General features: G+C 44.8%; 1 protein-coding gene across 14 annotated transcripts in view; it reads right to left on the bottom strand.

The window, feature by feature from the left end:
• SLC23A2 (solute carrier family 23 member 2) overlaps positions 1-19,368 on the bottom strand; it is a 142,766-nt gene that overhangs the window by 88,963 nt on the left and 34,435 nt on the right. For 10 of the 14 annotated variants that reach the window (XM_023626158.2, XM_023626154.2, XM_023626155.2 and 7 more), the window contains one exon: positions 6,072-6,332. In XM_023626158.2, the coding sequence (XP_023481926.1) occupies positions 6,072-6,179 (108 nt within the window). In that variant the 5' untranslated portion in view covers positions 6,180-6,332. Of the gene's footprint in view, positions 1-6,071; positions 6,333-6,937; positions 6,996-18,724; positions 18,918-19,368 lie in introns of all 14 variants that reach the window. The other 4 variants (XM_070247763.1, XM_070247760.1, XM_070247762.1 and 1 more) reach the window with 4 other exon arrangements.

Below are 19,368 nucleotides of genomic sequence, written 5' to 3'. Positions count from 1 at the left end.
TTTTACTGTTTTCCTGGTTCTAATTCCTTGCTCTGTGGTATGCCTCCCTATTACACGTTTCCTAGCTGCCTCTGAACACACACAAACTTGCCTAATAAGACTCCCGTGGGAGAAGGAGAAGATCTTTTGCTGTTTCTTCTACTTAATATCAACCCTGATCGTATGACCTAGTTCCTATGAATCCTGGGGCTTTGTGTGTCTCGTTCTTACTGTGACCTATTCATTACTCTTCCTCTACGTACGGATTTATTCTTTTTCTCTTTACATTACTGCCGTGGGTCTTTGTTTTATTTTGTGTAAAGAAATGCTGATTCCCTTCCACAGGAGTTTTTTTTAATCAGCACTTATAACATCCAAGGAAGCATTTATCTAACCCAGGATGCTGAAGAGAATCTCTAATGATGGGATCCTTAATCCCACTGAACACCCCAGCAACCCCCTCCAAGCAGACCCTCCCCAAAGCTGGTTCTGAGGAGCCACCAGCGTTGGTTCCGTGCCCCCCTCCCTGCGCTCCAGCACACCTGTCTCTAGACACCTGAACAGCCAAGAGCCTGAGACCCAGCGTCTGACTCCAAAGCAAAGAGGAAATAGCAGCCTGGAGCATTTTAGAGTCTAGCAAGGCCCTGACCAGGAAGAAAGAGACGGGCCAATCACTAGCCTTGTGTGGCTATCAAGCACTTGACTAGTGCAACTAAGGCCCTGAATTTTAGATTTTATTTAATTTTAATTAGTTTACATTTAAATAGCCACAGGCGGCTAGCAGCTACTGTGCTGGACAGCACAGATCTGGAGAAAAGGACAAACACAGAGCTGCCCTGATGGCTGTTCTTCAATGTGTGCATTTGGAAAAGCTGTGACGAAGCAAGACCCTGGCAGGCAAGGGTGCCTGGTCCCGATGCCTGGGGTCACCCACGTGTGGGCACTGTCAACATGAGGTCCTCAGCCCTCCTTTCTTCCGGCCAGCTCTCTCCCGGGCAGCCATATCCTCTCCCACGGATTCAGCCACACCACCTGAGCCCCAGGCCTGTACTGATGGCACTCCTGCTCTCTCCGTGCTCCAGGCCCCACTCACTCAGTGCCTGCCTGCAGGGTCTAGGAGTCCCATCAGCATTAAAAATTCACAATTTCTCAGGGCCGGCCCCGTGGCCGAGTGGTTAAGTTCACCAGCTCCGCTTCAGTGGCTAAGGGTTTTGCTGGTTCGCATCCTGGGTGTGGACACGGCACTGCTCGTCAGGCCATGCTGAGGTGGCGTCCCACATGGCACAATCAGAGGTCGTCACAACTAGAACATACAACTATGTACTGGGGGGTTTGGGAAGAAGAAGAAGAAAGAAGAAGACAAAAAAAAAAAAAGAAGATTGGCAACAGTTGTTAGCTCAGGTGCCAATCTCTAAGGAAAAAAAAAATTCACAACTTCTCAAATGAAACCCGTCATCTCCCCTCTTTCCATCCTCCAAACCTATGGTTTTCCTTGGACTTCATATTTTCTGCAAAAGCACAATCCACACAACCAGGTTTCAAACACATAAAATCTTAATGTCATCCTTCACTTCCACCCTCTCCCGTCCCGGCCCTCAAGTCTCAGTACCTCGTCTGTCAGCCTTCCCTCCATTCTTCCTGCACCCCGCCACCCACTCAGGCCTTTGGTACCTTCCAGGCCTCCCTCACTCTCCCTGTCCTAATCTGTCCCCACCCCAACCAGTCATCCCAAAAAGAGTCTAGGGGCCTTCCAGGGGCTCCTGTTGCACCCTGCAGGAATCCCGACTGCAGTGCTCACTCTCATGTGCTGGAACTGCCCACTCACTGCTTCTGGGTCAAGAGTAAGTTGTAAAGTTTTATGCACAGATATGGGCCACCTCTTACAGAGCACGTGTTCAATAAATACTTGCTAAATGATTATTGCAACAGATACCTGTTCTGGATGGAATGTTTTGTTCCCCCAAAATTCATATGTTGCAGCCTCAACCCCCGATGGGATGGTGTTAGGTGGGGCCTCTGAAAGGTAATTAGGTTAGATAAGGTCATGAGGGTGGAGCTCCAGGATGCAGTTAGCACCCTTATAAGAGGAAGAAGAGACGCAAGACCTTCCTCTCTCAGCCACGTCAGGACGCGGTGAGAAGGCGGCTGTCGGCGAGCCAAGAACAGAGCCCTCCCCAGGAACTGAATCTTCCAGTACCTTTATTTTGGGCCTCCCAGCCTCCAGAACTGCGAGAAATAAATGTCTGTTGTTTAAGCCCTGCCGTCTACAGTAATTTGTTATAGCAGCCCGAGGTGACTAAGACAACACTTTTCTCCCTGTAATTGTGCCCGACTCCAGTTCATTCTCTACAGTACTCCCAGACTACTCTTCAGTGTTCCTAAAGCACAGCCTACTGGGTTATTCCCCTGGTCAAAACTCAGAGACAGCTTTTTACTGATAGACTAGAAACCTGTAACCTTCTTGGCCAATCACTCAAGAACCACCCAGAATCTAGGCTCTCGGCCCACTGTTCTAAGGCCGCCCCTCTGCATCCTTCTTTCCCCTTTGGCGCCTGACTTGGCTCAGGCTGAACCTTCCCGCCCATTGTCCTTTCCAGCCTCTTGACATGTTCCACTGCTGCCTCCTTTCACCTCAAGGTCCATTTCAGATGCCACTGCCTCCAGGGCCCAGCACAGCCAAGAGTCCTCTCCCCACCTCAACTCCTCCTGCCTCTACCCACACCTCTCCTTCTCTAGTGGAATCATATTTTCCATGGGAGAGGTGTTTTAAAATCAGCAAAAAAATCACCGCTCTTTAAAACTACTAGAGAATCTCATAGGAGTATACCCCACAAATCCAAAATATCATTTTCCAATGCTCTGAGGTGCCATGTTATAAGGAAAAGAAAAAAACAAAACACAACCAGAATCACCCTGTCAGCCAGATGCTCACACTGACAAGCAGCGGGAGGAAACATGAGCCTCATTTTCACCTCTGCTCCTCCTGGAGCATCAAGTACAGCAGGGAAATCAACACCACTCCCCACTCTTCCTCTTTACTGCCCACCCCAAGACCACCTGCTGAACTAGGATGCTCACTGCACTGTACCTGTCATCGCGTTGCTTATGTGCAGCTGCTGTCCTCCTCACTGGCTGTGACCTTGGGGACAAGGACCTTGTGTGATCTGATATCAACGCCACTTAATTAACACATCATGTGAAGCACACAGTGGGAAAATCCCTGTATTTCCCCTTCCCACAGAACCACTAGGAGGATCTAAAGCCACTTTCAGTCTAAGGCTGCTGGATTCTGTGAAATTAGTGTCTAGACCTTGTGGGCTGAACGAGGAACAGGGAGACACAGACATGTGCCCTAAGAGCAGAAAGGCAGTGACCAAAGTCACCCCATCAACTAGGCAGCGGGAAGAGACCAGCTCCAAGCCAGGCCCCTCCTCAGTCCTGTCAACAAGCAAATCACTCAAAACGCTCTTCTATCTTCTTTTTCAAGTTTTCTTAGGGTAGCAATGTCACCAGTGATTAAATATGGGCAGTATGGTGTTCCTATTTTTACTATATTACAAAGTATTTTCTAACAAACCTTTCCAACCCCAAATTCCATCACATGAACTACTTCTTGATAAACATTCTTCGACAGGCTTTGTTCTCCTTCTTTTATTTCACCTTTTGCGTTCTCATAAGCTCTGAGGGAGGTCATGTTAACACACTCCTTGGCATCCTCGGTTCCAAGTGACCCTGAGGTTCACGTGCTGAGCTCCCCTCCCAATCCATTCCCAGGATCCGACTCCAGCACCCCTCCCCTTCACCCCCCTTTTTCATGCTTACTTTTATAGCCTGAGACTGGGCTAAAAATTCTGTAACTTTCCAAATTAAGCTGCCCTAGTGTTAAATCAACTTTATATCACATTATATTTACGTTCAACTACATATTATGTCCACATTCCCAGCTCCCATGTACTCGCAAGGGCTCCCAGTGAAGACGGATCTAGAAATTAACGCTTGGAGGAGCACTCCTTCCAGCCCTACTCCTAAAAACTAACACTAGAGGGGAAAACCCCAAAAGAGGCAAGCCTAAAACCAGACAAGCCTTTCTGTAAACAAGAAACATAAAGCGATGAATGGGCTGACATCGGGGCCTGGAAGGCCTCAGTTAGGCAGCTCTTGGCTCCAGAGGGAAAGAGGGACTCAGGGGCCCCCAACACAAGTGGGGGACCAGAACCAGGTGTATGCTCAAAGTCAGGGGCCAGAACATTTCCTCACTCCTTCGCGCCACGGTCTGCACCCTGGGGGAAAGAGTAAGACCTCCACTGTAAGCCCCAGTTCTAGACCGCATCCAGGAAAGGAGAATGCAAAACCACAGAGAGAAGGGGTGGGTGGTGGGGAGAGAGAAGAAAATCTTAAAAGAAATAGTAAGAAACGCCAGATGAAAATAGAGCAAGTGGAGAAATACTTTACAATAAGTACATTAGGGTCTTCAATGACTTAAATGATGACACACTTTAAAACAAACACGTACACACCAGAAATCAAGAACCAAAAACAGGCAGCAATGAACCAAACAGAAATCGTAGAAATAAGAAATATAATCATTGCAATAAAAATTCAACATAAACACATAAGTGGACACAAAGAATCAGTGCACGGGAAAGTAACACTGGGGACTCCATCCAGAAGGCAGTGCCAGAAGACGACGAGCAAATCACGAGAAAGCAGTTCAAGAGGAACGGAGATGGGCTGGGAGGCTCTCGTGCTTAATTAACAGAAGTTCACTCCAGAGTTGAGAGCCAAATAGTTATTTTCAGACGTACGAAGACGAAGCAGTGCCATTCACAGACCCTCAGTGTATTTTAAAAGAAAAGTAAACTCATAAGGAAGGAGACGGATATAAGAAAACACTTAATACGAAAACTGATACCACATGCCGGTGAATGTAACTGCTAACTGTAAAATACCACAATTTGAATGTGAAAATAAGTAAAGCTAAAACTCCAGGCCATAATGACGAGGCAGGTGGGTGGCTAAGGTGTGCTCAAGTTCCTGTCTCTCAAGTGGAGGAGAGTGAGGGGGAATGGCCTGCTGGGCTCCGCAGCAGAGAAAGTCAGTAGTGAAGTGAATACCCACGCACGAAACTTTCCTGCTCACTGCTCAAAGACGATCTAACTTCAACTTGAAAAACTGGCTTGCTTCTTCCTTTAGAAAACCTGTGTCAACCGTAAGCCTTCAATATAACAGAATATCCAGTTTCAAAATTTCACTTTACAGGAAGAAAAAAAAAACAGTAATGCCAAGTGTAAAATCAGTGGCACATCTCTCCATGAATTTATAGGGTAAAAATCGAACCATTGAACGCAAGTCGGGCAACCAAGGTACTTAAAGATGCTCTGTTCACATCTTTCTTTCTCACTGCAATGCCGCAGTGAGGCAAACTCTGGGACCATGTTTTAAGGAAGCCTAGAATGGTATCCTTGCCATTAACCTCATTTTCAATATTAAGAGAAAAACACCTTGAGGCAAGTTCTCTCTCAAGAGGTTTCTTCTTTTTCAAACCAACACTTTAGGTAACTTTATACACATCAAGTCATAATCCCACATGTACAAAAATCTTGGCATTGAATATAATGAATGTGTGTCATCAGCCTTATCTGACTGATATCACTTGTTCAGGTAAAACTACCTCTACGTTGGATGCTGCTGCCATCACAAAGCACGGACACTTGGGTCCCAAACAATAAGTCATTCATTCATTCTCCCACCTTGCAATTCAAGTCTGAAGTCGGGTTACAGGTTATTTCATAAGAACACATTTTTGGAGATAAAATTAAGCCTTCGACATCCTCCAGTACACAGTAAGCACCGGGCAGGTTTTACAAGGTTCCTAGCAATGCATGCTTCCTTCCTGGAGTTAATCCCATCAGGTGACTCCAGGCAGAGAGCAGGGCCAGAACCAGTCAGCCAACAACGTTCCCAAAGACTCTCTCACGTGAAAAGCATTTGGTTTTCAAATGCCTCAACCTTCAGTGAAAACATGAGTATTAAAGCTAATCCCATACTACTATTAATCACTTGAGAGTGACTCAAGAAGGGAATGCTATTACCGGGAGGGTGAAGAAAGCGGGGTGCTTCGCTTCGTCTTCATATTTGCCTTCGGTGGAACTCCCAGCCTCCACAGATTTGGATGTCGTGTTCTTGCCGATTCCCATCATTAAGAGAAAACGAGTGGTCTGGCTGTTGGACTGGAGTGGCTGGAAGGGAAGGCGTGTTCAAGCGAGGAGCCCAGGATCAGAGGTGGCTGTCCAGAGCCTGGAGCACCCAATTCTCAGGCAGAGCTGACCCCGACAAGCGCCATCTCTTAGACCCTAGAAAAAGAGAAAACAGCCCAATCACCTCAAGGATACACACCACAAGGGATGCACCGTCACCAAGTCTCCCGCACAGAACAGTCAGAGTACAAGTTACATCCGAACATCCAAAAATACATTACTTAATTACACTTTTCAACCCCTCTTCATTTAGTCACTTGCTGATTTTGAATTGTCCCCTGGAGAGGGGGACCATATTTCATCAAAAATATCAGAATACCAAGGATAAAAAATAGCAGAGGTAATTCTCTGACATGCATTATGGTTAATATCTTATAGCCCAGCACTATCCAATGGAACTTTCTCCAATGATGGGAATGTCCTACATCTGCCTTGTCCAATACAGTCGTCATTAGTCACAAGGCTATTGAGCGCTTGAGGTGTGACTAGTGCGATAGAGAAAGCGAATTTTTAATTGCATCTAATTTTAATTAAAATTTAAATAGCCACTTGTGGCTAATGGCAATCATACTAGACAGGGCAGTTATAGCCAATTTACTATGATTGGATGGATACTAAAATAATTCTGAATTCCCTACAGGTGCCCAATTAAAGGTAGGGGAAGGCACTCCAAAGCATAAAGAGGAGGAGATAAAACCAACCTAGAATTAAACGGCCACACAGAATTCCAGGAAGGTGGCAAGATGATCTTTAAATGGGCTAGGAGGACACACAAAAAATAGAGTCATTCAATATCAATCAAATGACAACATAAACCTAAAGGAAAAAAATCCAACCAAAAAAGTGGGGCGGGAGCCGGGGTGTGGGGGCAAAGTGTCAAGAGATAAGCAAGGGGCAGGAAGATGAATACTACTGGACCCATGATGGATCTGACGTGCTCAGAGAATCTGTGCCACACTCCAAGCTACGAGAAAATATAAGCCAAAGTCAAAAGCAGGAGCTACTAACACAGTTCTATGCAGCCAAGTTCCAGTGAAGCAGGAGAAAATGAAAAACTCAATTTCAAACCACAGGAGCATGACTTGGACAATAAGAGAGATCCACCCAAAGATTAAGAAGAGAATCTGGCTTCAGAAAGGAGAGGGCACAAAGGACCCCTCCAAGGGTTGGCACACGTAAAGTCCAACGTGCCCAAGTACGCCTACATTTTTATGGTGAAGAAAAAAATACCACCAGCAGGTGGGGGTAAGAAGGGACAGAGAACATCCATTGGCACTCTGATTAGAATGATGTCAGAGCTCAGCACCAATTAATTTCCCATCGAGAATGAAGAATCCAGCCAAGCTGTCCTGCAGATGTGAAGGCAGACCGATAAGAAGTTTAAAAATACAAGCAGGAAACCTCCTGTTCAAGGAATTCGCTTAGAGACACTTTTCACTCAGCAAATACTTTGGATGAGCCAGGGAGAAAAACACGAACAAGTAAGAAAAGAGAAAGAACTGGACAAAATTTGAGAATTCAATAGTTAAGAGGACAAAAGGGAAAACTACAAGAAACAGTTGCCAGAACATCGAGTTACATCAATGGAACAGAGGAGCCAGGTGCACACACCACACTTTTTTGAGGCAGCTCTTACAGTTTAAAATGTCCATGCACACCGTGTGTTCTTGTTCATGTCACATCCTTGTCTGTTGAAAGCGGCAGCTCTCAACCAGGAGTGAAGTCCCCTCCGGGGGACATTTGGCAACATCTGGAGACATTTTTGGTCATCATGACAGGAGGAGAGCTACCAGTGTATCTCAGAGGCAGAGGCCAGGAGGGCTGCTAAACATCCTACAACGCACAGGACAGATGCCACAATAAAGAATTGTCCCGCCCCAAATGTCAAGAGTGCCAAGACTAAGAAACCCTGGTTTAAAGATATTTCCCTCCTCCCCAAAATGACATCCCAAATGTGCTATGTGGATCCTGAGCACAAGATCACGTCCCCTAGTTTGAGAAGCAGGGACATGCATAGCACAAGACAGAGCAAAGCCCATACCAAAGTCAGTCTACGGGACTTACTGCAGCTTAGTGACTTTTTAAATAATTTTCCCTTTTCAATAACAGGGATGAGTGGGCCATTATATTTTTCCCTGTCTTTCCTGCTGCTTGTAGGGGATATGAAGACCTGCTTTACTATGCAGTTTCCAGCACATGAAAGTGGAGACTTTCTATATTCAAAGGGGAAGTTACAGACATTGCTTAGAAAACACTCAAGGCTCTACTTGTAGCTCTGACAGAGACGGTGTATGTTAACTACATAGATTTATCCTACATTCTTCATTATAGTATTTTACAATTCAAAAAAAAAATCCCCAATTCCTAGCAGAGGAAAAGCGTGCACAGAAGCAGGAGTGTACCCTCCTCTGTGGTTCAGCTGCTATATGGCTACCAACGGGACTGTTACTTTGTGTGGCTGCGCAGGTTCCTATGATTAGAGACCTTTCCTTGAACTTTTTACTGGTCCTTTCCTTACATACGTATTTCAGCTTCGCCATGGGTGTGGTCTGTCCTCTTCCTGAAGTGCCTGCATATACCCTTCAGTGATTCTCTCTCACCACGCCTGTGGCCTCCTACGCCTGACACTCCGGGCACAGTGCTCAGCCTGCTGATCTCATCACTGGGATACCAACAGGCAAACCCAAGGAGGCCAGCTTCCTGTCACCTCCAGATTGCCCCTGCCCACCAAAGCCAAGTGGCCCAAACCCAGGTGCATATCAAGGTGGTTCAGAGAAGCAGGGACACGAGTCACTGAGCAGCTCACTGCACAGGAGGTGGCGGGCACGTTAGCTAGGACCACAGAGCCCCCGGAGGGTGCCAAGATAAAGAGCTTACACTCAATTCAGCAGAAAGAGGAGACTCAAAGAGGGTAAGGATGATGGTCAGACCTGTGCTTTGGGAAGGGACTTCCTTACAGTGCAAAAGGCAGACAAAGCAGCACACGAAGTAGAGGCAGGAAGATCCGAAGCCTGGGGTGTCCATGCAGGTAAGAATCAGGGGCCACAGGGCAGCAGCAACACAGGAGAAGAAGTGGGAAGGCAGTAAGAGAGAAACTGGAGAGTGGAACAGAACTAGCACCTACCTGTGCAGACGGCGTAGGGCCAGGGAAAGAGTCAAAATGGCACCAGGGTCTCTGACCTGGGAGTCTGAGATGGTGATAATGTATAATACAGCTTATTTTATTTCTGATTACGAAAACACTGCAGAGATTTCTTGGAAATATGAAAGAATAAATCTCATTTTAAAACTCCCCCTGCAATCCCCACAGTACAACTATTTGGCAACTAAGAAAGGCCTCAACTTCAAAAAGCACAGTTGAGAATACCTCCTGGAGCCTTGTACACAAAAGAGTTGGCCTCAGCGTTGGTTCCCAGGTCTCACGAAGTGGGCGGGGTGTCAGTGGACATCAGAGGGGAATGAACAAGCAGAAAGAAGACCAAGCTAGATAGAGTGGAATTAATGCCCCATGAGGCAAAATTAATTCAAGAATCAGGAGAGTACCTTTAAAATGCTCTGATTCATTCATATCCTCAGTGGAATTCAAGAAAAAGTAGTTAACTAAAGGACCAAAAAGAATTCTTGGAAATTACACGATTGCCAAAATAAATCTCTTGGAAGATGTACTACTGGAAACCAAACTTGTAGATTATTAGAACAATTGCACAAACACATATTAGAGCCAGAAGAACAAATGTCCGCAGAAGAAGAGTTCCAAAGACAGCCAGATAATGGAACAGATGGATGAGGAGTCAAAGAAAGAGCAGACAAAACGTATCCTCACACTGAAAACAGACTTCTGATCCACTGGACATCTCAGTGTTGGGGAGGAGCGCTGAAAGACGACCCCAGCCACACATCCCGGGACCATGTCTGAATTCTACAGATACAAAACCCTGAAAACCTCTGTCAGAAAAAAACAAAAACACTGTTCATAAAGGAATGACTAGCATATTGTCTTTTATTCTATTATATATTATATAAAGACTTCTCATCTAATAACTAAAAAACAGAAGAAAAAGTGATGTCCCCAGCATTCTGAGAGGAAAGAAGGCAGATCCTAAAATTCCACATCCAGATAACCCCCAGTGGTCCCACCACCTTAACACCCACCGCTACCTATTCCATCATAGACGTGTGTCATTCTTCACAACTATGCTATTTCACAGCGACGTGAAGTTCCACTGTAGAAATCACCACTACTCTGCTGCGGGTCATTTGGAGGATCATGTTTACAACCAATTATAAATAATGGTGTTGTATAACAAACCCTTTGCACACTCCAATCCCTTGGAATAGAGTCCCCGAAGAAGATCAGACTGGTCCACATCCAGCCCCATCGCCATGAGCGTGCCAGCAGAGCTTTCCAATCCACGCTCACCCACAGTAACTTGAAGGAAAATGACAGGACTTTTTCACATAGAATACATTTACTCTCCTAGGTTAATTCTGTCTCTGTGTTGTTTCAGACACGTTACAGCCATTGCAGCAGCCAACCCTCCCCACTGCCATCACCAGGAACAAAGGGCGACAGTTCCGTCCTGACAAGACCACTTTCCATCAAGTACTCTGTATTCCATTTCTCTACCAAGCATCTGACCCTCAAAATCTACCCTGGGGGGACCCAGCCATTCCCTCTGCCCATCTCTCACAGGACAGCAGCCTCTGGAGTGTCCTGAAGACACAGACCCAAGTGAGCATAAGAGGAAATGGGGCCAAAGAAAGTGCAGGGCAGGATGCTCTGAGAGAGGCTTCGGGGCAGAAGGCTCAAAGTCTGGAAAGGGAAGGGTGTCACCATTCGTGACAGAGCATCCCACAGCCAAGTACTCAAGAGTGATGAAGACAGGCTCAAGGCCAGAAACCACGCACCAACCTGAGATCAGAGTGTGTCATCCATCCAGGCTGAAGTTTTGTGTGGGGAAATGCCAAGGCCCAGACGCAAACACAGCAAAAGATAAGAGGGAGGGAAAGGGGGAGAGGAGCTTAGGATCTGTGTTAGAATGTGTGTTAAAACAAAAGGCAAAAGCCCCCAGGGAATCTGACACCTGGGCCATGTTTGCCACCACGTTCCCCCATCACCCCTCCCTCCTCCTTGTGGAAGAAAGAATAAGCAAGGCCACTGCCATCCTGCCCCGAGCGAGCATAAGCCGAAGGGAGAGGAGGGGCTGGGCTGAAAGACGCTAACGATGTCCTCTGACAAAGGGAATGATGACGACCACACAGTGAGAGCGATAACAGCAGTCTTCCAGCTGAGCGCCTCCATGTGCCAGGCACATCCTTCCCTCTCATTCCGTAAATGGCAATTATTTCTCCCTAGTAGGCATAGTATTACTTGATTTGCACACAAAAGTGGAAACAAAGCTTCAGAGAAGTTAAGTAACTTGCCAAAGGATACACAGCTTTAAGCAGTGGAGCAGGATTCAAACTTTAATCAGTATTCCTGTCCTGCTAACATTTACACAAGACTGACATACATACACTGTCCTTTAAAAGCTCAGTTTACAGCCGACCTCCCAAAGCAAACAGAGTCCAAGCCAGCTGGCCTGGAAGTACTGTCTCCGCCTGATTCGCTGTGTGTTTTTTGCCCTCCGTGTGACTTTTGAGGGAGCTCGCAGGAGCAAGGACTGCCAAGCTCCTTCTCCAGGGCTGAAGCCCACCCTCCGCAGACCAGGAGCTCCCAAAGCTGTGCACTCTGGCCACCCTGCAAGCCATGATCTCGTCAACAGCACATAAGCCTCTTGTCCCATTTTCTTGTTCCATCTTGATGGCCCTACCACCAGTCCATACTGGAGCCAGCACAACCATGCTACAGAAACTATCAAGCCCTTTGATGGCGTCCTAATTAGCCTTAGAACGACACCCTTAACAAGGCTGCGGGGTCACTGTGAAGCCTACTGTGAAGCTTGGCCCCCAGTCAGCTGTCACTGATGTATTCTGGTTTCCTGAAGGTGTCAGGCCCTTGCACATGCCGTCCCTCCAAAATAGGCACCCTTCACCTCAGCCTCGCCCATTGGGGTAACTCCCATCAGTGCTTCTCATCACCAGCATCGCGGTGTCGGGGAACCAGGAAGATGGTTATGAGACAGCAAGCTCATGTCCACCTGCCCAGCCAGACAGCTGCAGAACAAGGGGCAGTATCCACAGCCTGCATCCCCCCATCCTGGTCCCGAACTTAGCACCTATGTTAAAGGCTCCCCAAAATTTGTGGAATGAGTTAAGTGATGCTTAAAAAAATAATGACTCTTCATATAATATAACAGCATTCTTGCGGAATACTGTTACTAACTTGGGAAAGGAAATTAACAGTTAACATCAAACATATCTGTGATACAACAGACGCAGTAATGTCAGGGTCACACCAGGGTGTCGACATCACTGCTATCATTTGACTGACAGAGGAAGATGACGGGGAAGACCAAGGAAAGATGTGAAAAGATTGAAAGGAAAATACCAAATTACAACCACATCAAGCAATGTGTAAACCTGGGAGAATCTATACAGAGATGGCCAGAACAGGTACAAAAGCCATGAGCAGAGCTCCTCCAGCAAGACGCAGCCAGATCAGAAGGTGGCCAACTACTGCCTGGTCAGGGTGTGTACGGTCCCCGGAGAAGAACGGTTTTCTCACTTTTCAAGGGTTGTAAACAACAAGAAGCAAGAAGAACCTGTGACAGAGGCCATCTGGCCCCCCAAAACTAAGATATTTACAGAAAAGTCTGCCGACCCCTCAAGATAAGAGGATGAAGGAATCCAGTTTAAAACGGCAATAATACCATTAAATACACAATAAATTTAGCAAAAAATGTGTATGGCCTTTATGAATAAAATTATAAACTATTACTAAGCGCCACAAAAGAGATCAGTGTAACCAGAGAAACAGACTATATTCTTGGATAAGAAAGCTACTGTAAGAATATTCATTTTCCTATAAACATAATGTATATACATTTAATAAAAATCAATACCCCAAAAGGGGAAAAAAGAGGCTTGAAAAAATTCCTGTGGAAGAATAACCAAGAATAGCCACAAATATTTGAAAAAAGAGTACGAAGAGTGTGCTCTATCAGATAGGAGCCCTAATGTAAAGCTGTAATGCAGAGAAGAGTTCAACATGGGCACAAAACAGACAAAAAGATCAGAAACAGAAAACCCACAACCCACGAATATGTGATGTGGGAGGCACTGAAAATCGTAAGACAAAGTATGGATTTTTCAACACAACATGCCAAGACAATCGGTTCACTATTAAGTAATAAAATCCAGAAAAAGTAAAACCTAAGGTTAAAAAAATGATAATAAAGCCACTAAATGATTATATAATGTTACGGCGGGGGACTCCTTTCTTAGCATATCATTACAGATGAAAAAGAGAGAGAGGCTGACAGATTTTGCAGTATAAAATTTTCCAGATTTCCATATGGAGAAAAATCACACAAACAAAAACCAAAATATAATACACATAAGATAATGTGTTGGTATCTTTACTATTTGAAGAGATCCTACAAATCAATTAAAAAAACACAAAAATCCTTGATATAAAAATGGGCAAAACATACAAGCTTCTAATCTTCAATCCCCTCCAAATACAAATGGCAAAATAAACGCTCGATCCTTGTTTGAAATTGAATCAAGGTATACTGAAATGAAGTACCATTTTTTTCTAAACCTATGTTAGTTACTTTTAATACCTTTATTTGTAAGGTGGTAGAGGAACAGACAAACTCACACTTCTAATGAAAAATAAATTTGCTAATGAGAAGCCAATCTGGTTATACTCAGAAGTTATAAACATTCATATTCATTTTAATATTTGTCTTAAGGAAACACTACTTCTAGGAATTTCTCCTAAGGTGATAATTAAGACACATAAAGATTTAGCCAAAAAATTGTGTGTGCTAAGAAGACCAAAAAGCAGGAAAAATCTAATATCCAACACTAGGGAATTGAATGGTTAAACTGTGGTACATTCACACAAAGGAACACCATGGAGCCATTAAAATGATGGCACAGAAATATTTACTGACATGGAAAGATGTTCACCTCATGTTATGTAAGGAAATAGGTTTAAAAAAATAGTGTGTACAATATTATACTAAGTGAAATAAGCCGGGCACAGAAGGACAAATATCACCTGATTCCACTTGTAAGAGGAATCTAAAACAGTCAACTTCACAGAAGCAGAGAGTAGAATGGTGTTTGCCGGTGGGGGGTGCTATTCGACACGTATAAAGTTTATTATGCAAGATGAGAAAGTTCTCGAGATCTGCTGTACCAGACCGTGCCTACAGTTAATGATACTGTATTGTACACTGAAAAGTTTGTTAAGCGGGTAGATCTCAGGTTAAATGTTCCTACCACAATAATAGTAATAAAATAGAAGATAGCGATTTTTTAAATGAGGCAATCAGTGAAAAGAATTAAAGGCAATTTATACAATTAAAAAAACTGTATGTACAGCACCAACCCAGTGTGTATGTGTAAGTGTGCGCACACCCGTACACACACCAAAATATTAACCAAAATGTTGATGAGTGGGACAATAAAGGACTTCTTTTCTTCTTTTTACTCTTCTCTATTTTCTAAAGTTACTTATTTAACAATGAAAGATATGCCCACTTTCTCCCCTAAGAGCCCGATGGTGTCCAGCACTGGGTTCTTGCCCACTATTCAGAATCAGAGGCAGAGAAGCGGACCGTTCCCCTCAACGAGGGAAGAGAGCAGTCCAGTCCTCTTTGCTGAGTCGGGACCCCGCTCTGCAGTTACGAGGCCATGTGGAATCAAGTTCTCATGTTTCAAGCAGTGAAGTAAGTTTTGTCATCAGAAGAGAACGGAGAAAAGCCAAGGCTTTGTCAATGACACTTAGCAGGCAAAGTGGGGAACTGACCATAAAGAGGCGTACCAATAACCAAGGCTGCCCCAGAGAAGTGGTCCTCAGCTTCGACTCCATGTTGGAGCCACCTAAGAACTTAAAAAACTACTGCCTGGGTGCCCGCCCGGAGAGTCCGACTGAATAGGTCTTGCAGCCTGAGCATCCAGATGTTTTAAAGCTGCCCTGTGGCCGCAGTTAAAAATTACTACCTTAGAGTAAGCAGGAAATCATTAGTCTCCAAGGAACAAAAAGGTCAACCTTAAAATAAACGTAAGCCTGGCAGAGTGGAAAAACAGCAATTTGGGAAATCTGCCCTAAGCAGAAAAGCAAAATATTCGGATCTTTAACAAATCATTCAATTCCCTAAGGATTGAACCACCAGCTCTCCAGCCACCAATAAACATACACAAATTCAGAATAACAGCTTCTAATTAGTACTTATTTCCTCAGCCATTCAGCCAGCCATTATTTCTTCTGCACTTAATTTTCTTATCTGACCAGTTCTCCCCTGTCCAAGAATCAGTGTCAGTTTTCTCACTGTGGCCCACCACGGCCCCCTGACTCGGAAGTAAGAGGGTACTATCCAAACAGGCTTTAAGGGCTGAGCTGCTCCTGGAGTTAACCACCAAGACCTTTTGTGTTTCTTGGAAGCACAACCAAATCCTAAGAAAACGTGTCCTCCCAGCATCAGCACCGAGCAGTCCCTGGTCCAAGCACTCACTGGCTAAATGAATCAACCACTACGAGTCCTCCCGATCAGCAGACTCCCCCCGGGGACAATTCACCTTTATATTCCCAGCTCTTAGCACAGAAGAGACACTCAATAAACGATAATGAGATACACATTTACCCCAAATACACGGCACTGAATGAATACATGCATGGCAAACTCATGTTTTGATCTAGACACAAAAACTTACAGTTCTCCAAAATGATCCAGGAATAACAAAGAGAAGAAGAGAGAGAATAAGAATCCGTGGTTCATGTACCTAAGCCTCACTTGGGAGACTTATTCAAAAGACAGATTTCTTCCACACAAATACTTGCAGACAAATGTTCCAAGCTATTTTTACTACAACAGTCCAAAACTCAAGACCTCCAAAGGTCATCAGCAGGTAAATGAATAAACAAACCGTGGTGAGTCCATACAAAAAAATACTCGCCAATAAAAAGGAAGAAACCACTGATGTACGTAAGAACATGGGGGAATCGCACAGATACTATGCTGAGTGAAAGAAGCTGGACACAAGACACGCTGCCTGCTTCCCGGAGCTACAGTGACAGGAAGCAGAGAGCGGTGACAAGAGCAAGAGGGAGGAACTCCAAGAGGAAGGAATCTCAGAGTGACAGAAAGCTTCTATATCTTCCTTGTGATCCCGATGGCTCCACTTGTAAGTATATCCATTTACTGTATATAATCTATACTTGAACAAAATCAACTTTTGAAGAAAAAAAGAATTCAAAAACTCCTGTGATTCCACCAACTTAAGAAATGTCCCCTCCCCCAAATTCTGATTCTGTAGACCTGCACTGGGACATGGGAACCTACATTAACACATGCACGAATGTTCTGATGCTGGTGGTCCCCAGATCACCCACACCCTTGGGCAGGCAAGCTGAGTGGGATAAAGCGATTTTCTCCGCTTGCGTAAACCTACCCAGAAGGTGAGAGCATGACTAAGAAGGAAGACTTTGGGATAAGGAAACAAAATCTCTACTTGCCAAGTGGTAGTCTGGTCCTTTCCAAGATACAAACAAGCTTTCAGAGCTGGCCAGGTTCAATGATAAAGCACATTTTAAAAGCCAATCCGTGGCTCTCTGCTTAATCCCATCATTAGGGGATTATAGTTGAACTGTGGCTGCTCCATTAAATTCTGTTAAATGCTAACATTTGACCTAAACGCTTTTAATCCAAGCCAAAAAAAAAAGATTATTGGAACAAATACCTTCACCTTATATATGATCAACTCCCTTTAATGAAATGACTTAAATGGTTGCCTAATACAGAGAGTCCTGCTTCAGGGCGTTTACAATTCTGACGCTCATCCTAGCTAGCATTATTCCACTTATGCGCGATGAATGAACCTGTAAGGAGTGGTTATTACTTGATCTTGTGGTGACAGCTATGCTCACAGGGTGTAACTGAAAAACCTCGATCACCCTTGCAGCCTTTTCCAAAGCACTCCAAGAACCCTTGCTCTCATTTTTCAAACCTCAAGTCACTACCCATTAGCAGGCCATGAAATCGACTCTGGATCTGAACCAGAGTTTTTAAAACAATGAAACTTAACAGAACGAAAATTTCAGAGCACTCTCAGACGATAAGGGTAACCCAGAGTTTCAAGGTAAAATACTGCATATTGTGGGTCAGGCAAAAAAAGCCTAGAAGTCAGTCACCGATGTAACGAAAGTTCTGCCCAGTGACATAATAGGCATATTTCAAGCACCCAATTTAAATCAGATGATTTGCTGAGCTTAAATCAACAGGCTCACAGAAATAATCTGCCAAAGTGGTACAAGATGACAAGACTGGTAACAAGATACCATAATGTTCCCTCGCCACAACGTTGGGGAGAGGATTCAGGATCAGGGCCTTTCTCTAAAAGCCACCAGAGCCCTAAACCAAAGCCCCTCAAAGACTACAATCAAGAAAATCTCCATTGCACCCCTGTGAGCTGTGTCAGCCTTCTGTCACTGTCTTGATTTGTCAGATTGTTCTCTTGAGAGAAAGAAAATTTTAACAGAAGCGGGATAAAACCTGAATTTCTGAAGGGGAACCCAAGGTTGGTTGCCAGGTTCCATCTCAGAAACCACCTGCTGAGAACTCCCGAGCATTCGTGGCCACACCCGCAGGGCCCCTGATGCCCCGTGGCAACAACCCTGCTCTGCTCGGGGAGGAAAAGGGCCCCTGGGCAAATGCTGCTGCACTGCTTAGGAATTACCTACAAGCAGAACCAGGGGCCTCCACAGCGGGCCAGAGAGGAGGAAGAGTAGCTAGATAGAGGTGGCAAATATTCCTGGAACACCCATGGGGTGAAGTGGGCAGCGAGGATCATTCATAACTGAAAGCAAACATTTTATGGAGCATAAAGTGAAATACACAACTGATAATATGAAAGAGAAGATCGTAAAGAACACAGGCTGCCTGCAGAAGACTCCTTCAGTCTCTTCTAGAGGCTTGGTCCGAGAAGCCCTTGGTAAAGAATAACTCTAGTCCCAAATTAAACTCTAAATCCTAAAAAAGCTCCTAAATCCAGCCTGAAACGGACTGTTTTGCTGATATGGGTTTACATACAGCCTGAGCCCTGGAAAGAGATGGTCATACGATCCAGATGAGAAGAATGACTCATCAACTGCTCGCTTCGATGAAAGATGGAGTCAAGTGTACAGTAAAAGGTCAAGGCAGCTGACGTTCTGTTGGTTTGGGGGCTTTAAAATACAAAGTCATCAGGGATCTCTGTTTTTCTGACCTAATGTTGTAGGTATCAGCTGCTGTGGCTGCTATCATCCAGCAGCAACCTCTTCCCCAAACTTTATTTACATAAAATTATGACAAGACTTTAAGACTCATCATCCTCACCATGCCTCTCCTGCCCCAGGTACCATCCGCACAGACCACGCTGACCTGCAGTTCCCAGGTCTTAGCTCAAGAAGCTTCCTCCTCCAAGCAGCATTCTTGAGTGAGCTGTCCCTCTTCTGTTTCCATGGCACACGGCTTCTTGGTCCAACTCCCTGACCAGGCAGGGATGGGGGCAGGGGCACAGTGTCCATCACTTAAAAGGCATTCAAATATTTGGGGAAAACATGAACATTTTCCATGGGCCAGTTAGTCCTACACCCATGACAAAACCGCCCCAATTCTGAACCTCCCCAATTCATTCAAGGAAGTCATGAGGCTGGGACTCGAGAGGGGAGAGGGAGAGCGAGTGGAGCCAAAGGTATAGCCTGGGGTCCAGAATTAAAATATAAATGCATATTTGAGAAAACTCAAGCAGAATTAAGATGGGTTTTATTGCATTTATTTCTACTCTATGATTTAACCTATCACGTCTTGTACAAATTGTTTTTGTATTTAAACAGCGTTTTAAATGTACTAATCAGTCATTACAGGAGCCACTGAAAAGCTAATTTTATATGGAATTTTAATGAAAGATAAAAACATGTGCAGAATTAATTGACTGCCTGTCACATCCAAGACATAAAGATGATTTCACTTAACCCGTA

The sequence above is a fragment of the Equus caballus genome, chromosome 22 (assembly GCF_041296265.1).
Source record: "Equus caballus isolate H_3958 breed thoroughbred chromosome 22, TB-T2T, whole genome shotgun sequence".
In the NCBI taxonomy this organism is placed as follows: Eukaryota; Metazoa; Chordata; class Mammalia; order Perissodactyla; family Equidae; genus Equus; species Equus caballus.
Note: the sequence above shows the minus strand (reverse complement) of the source record. Positions and strands in the feature narration are given on the sequence as shown.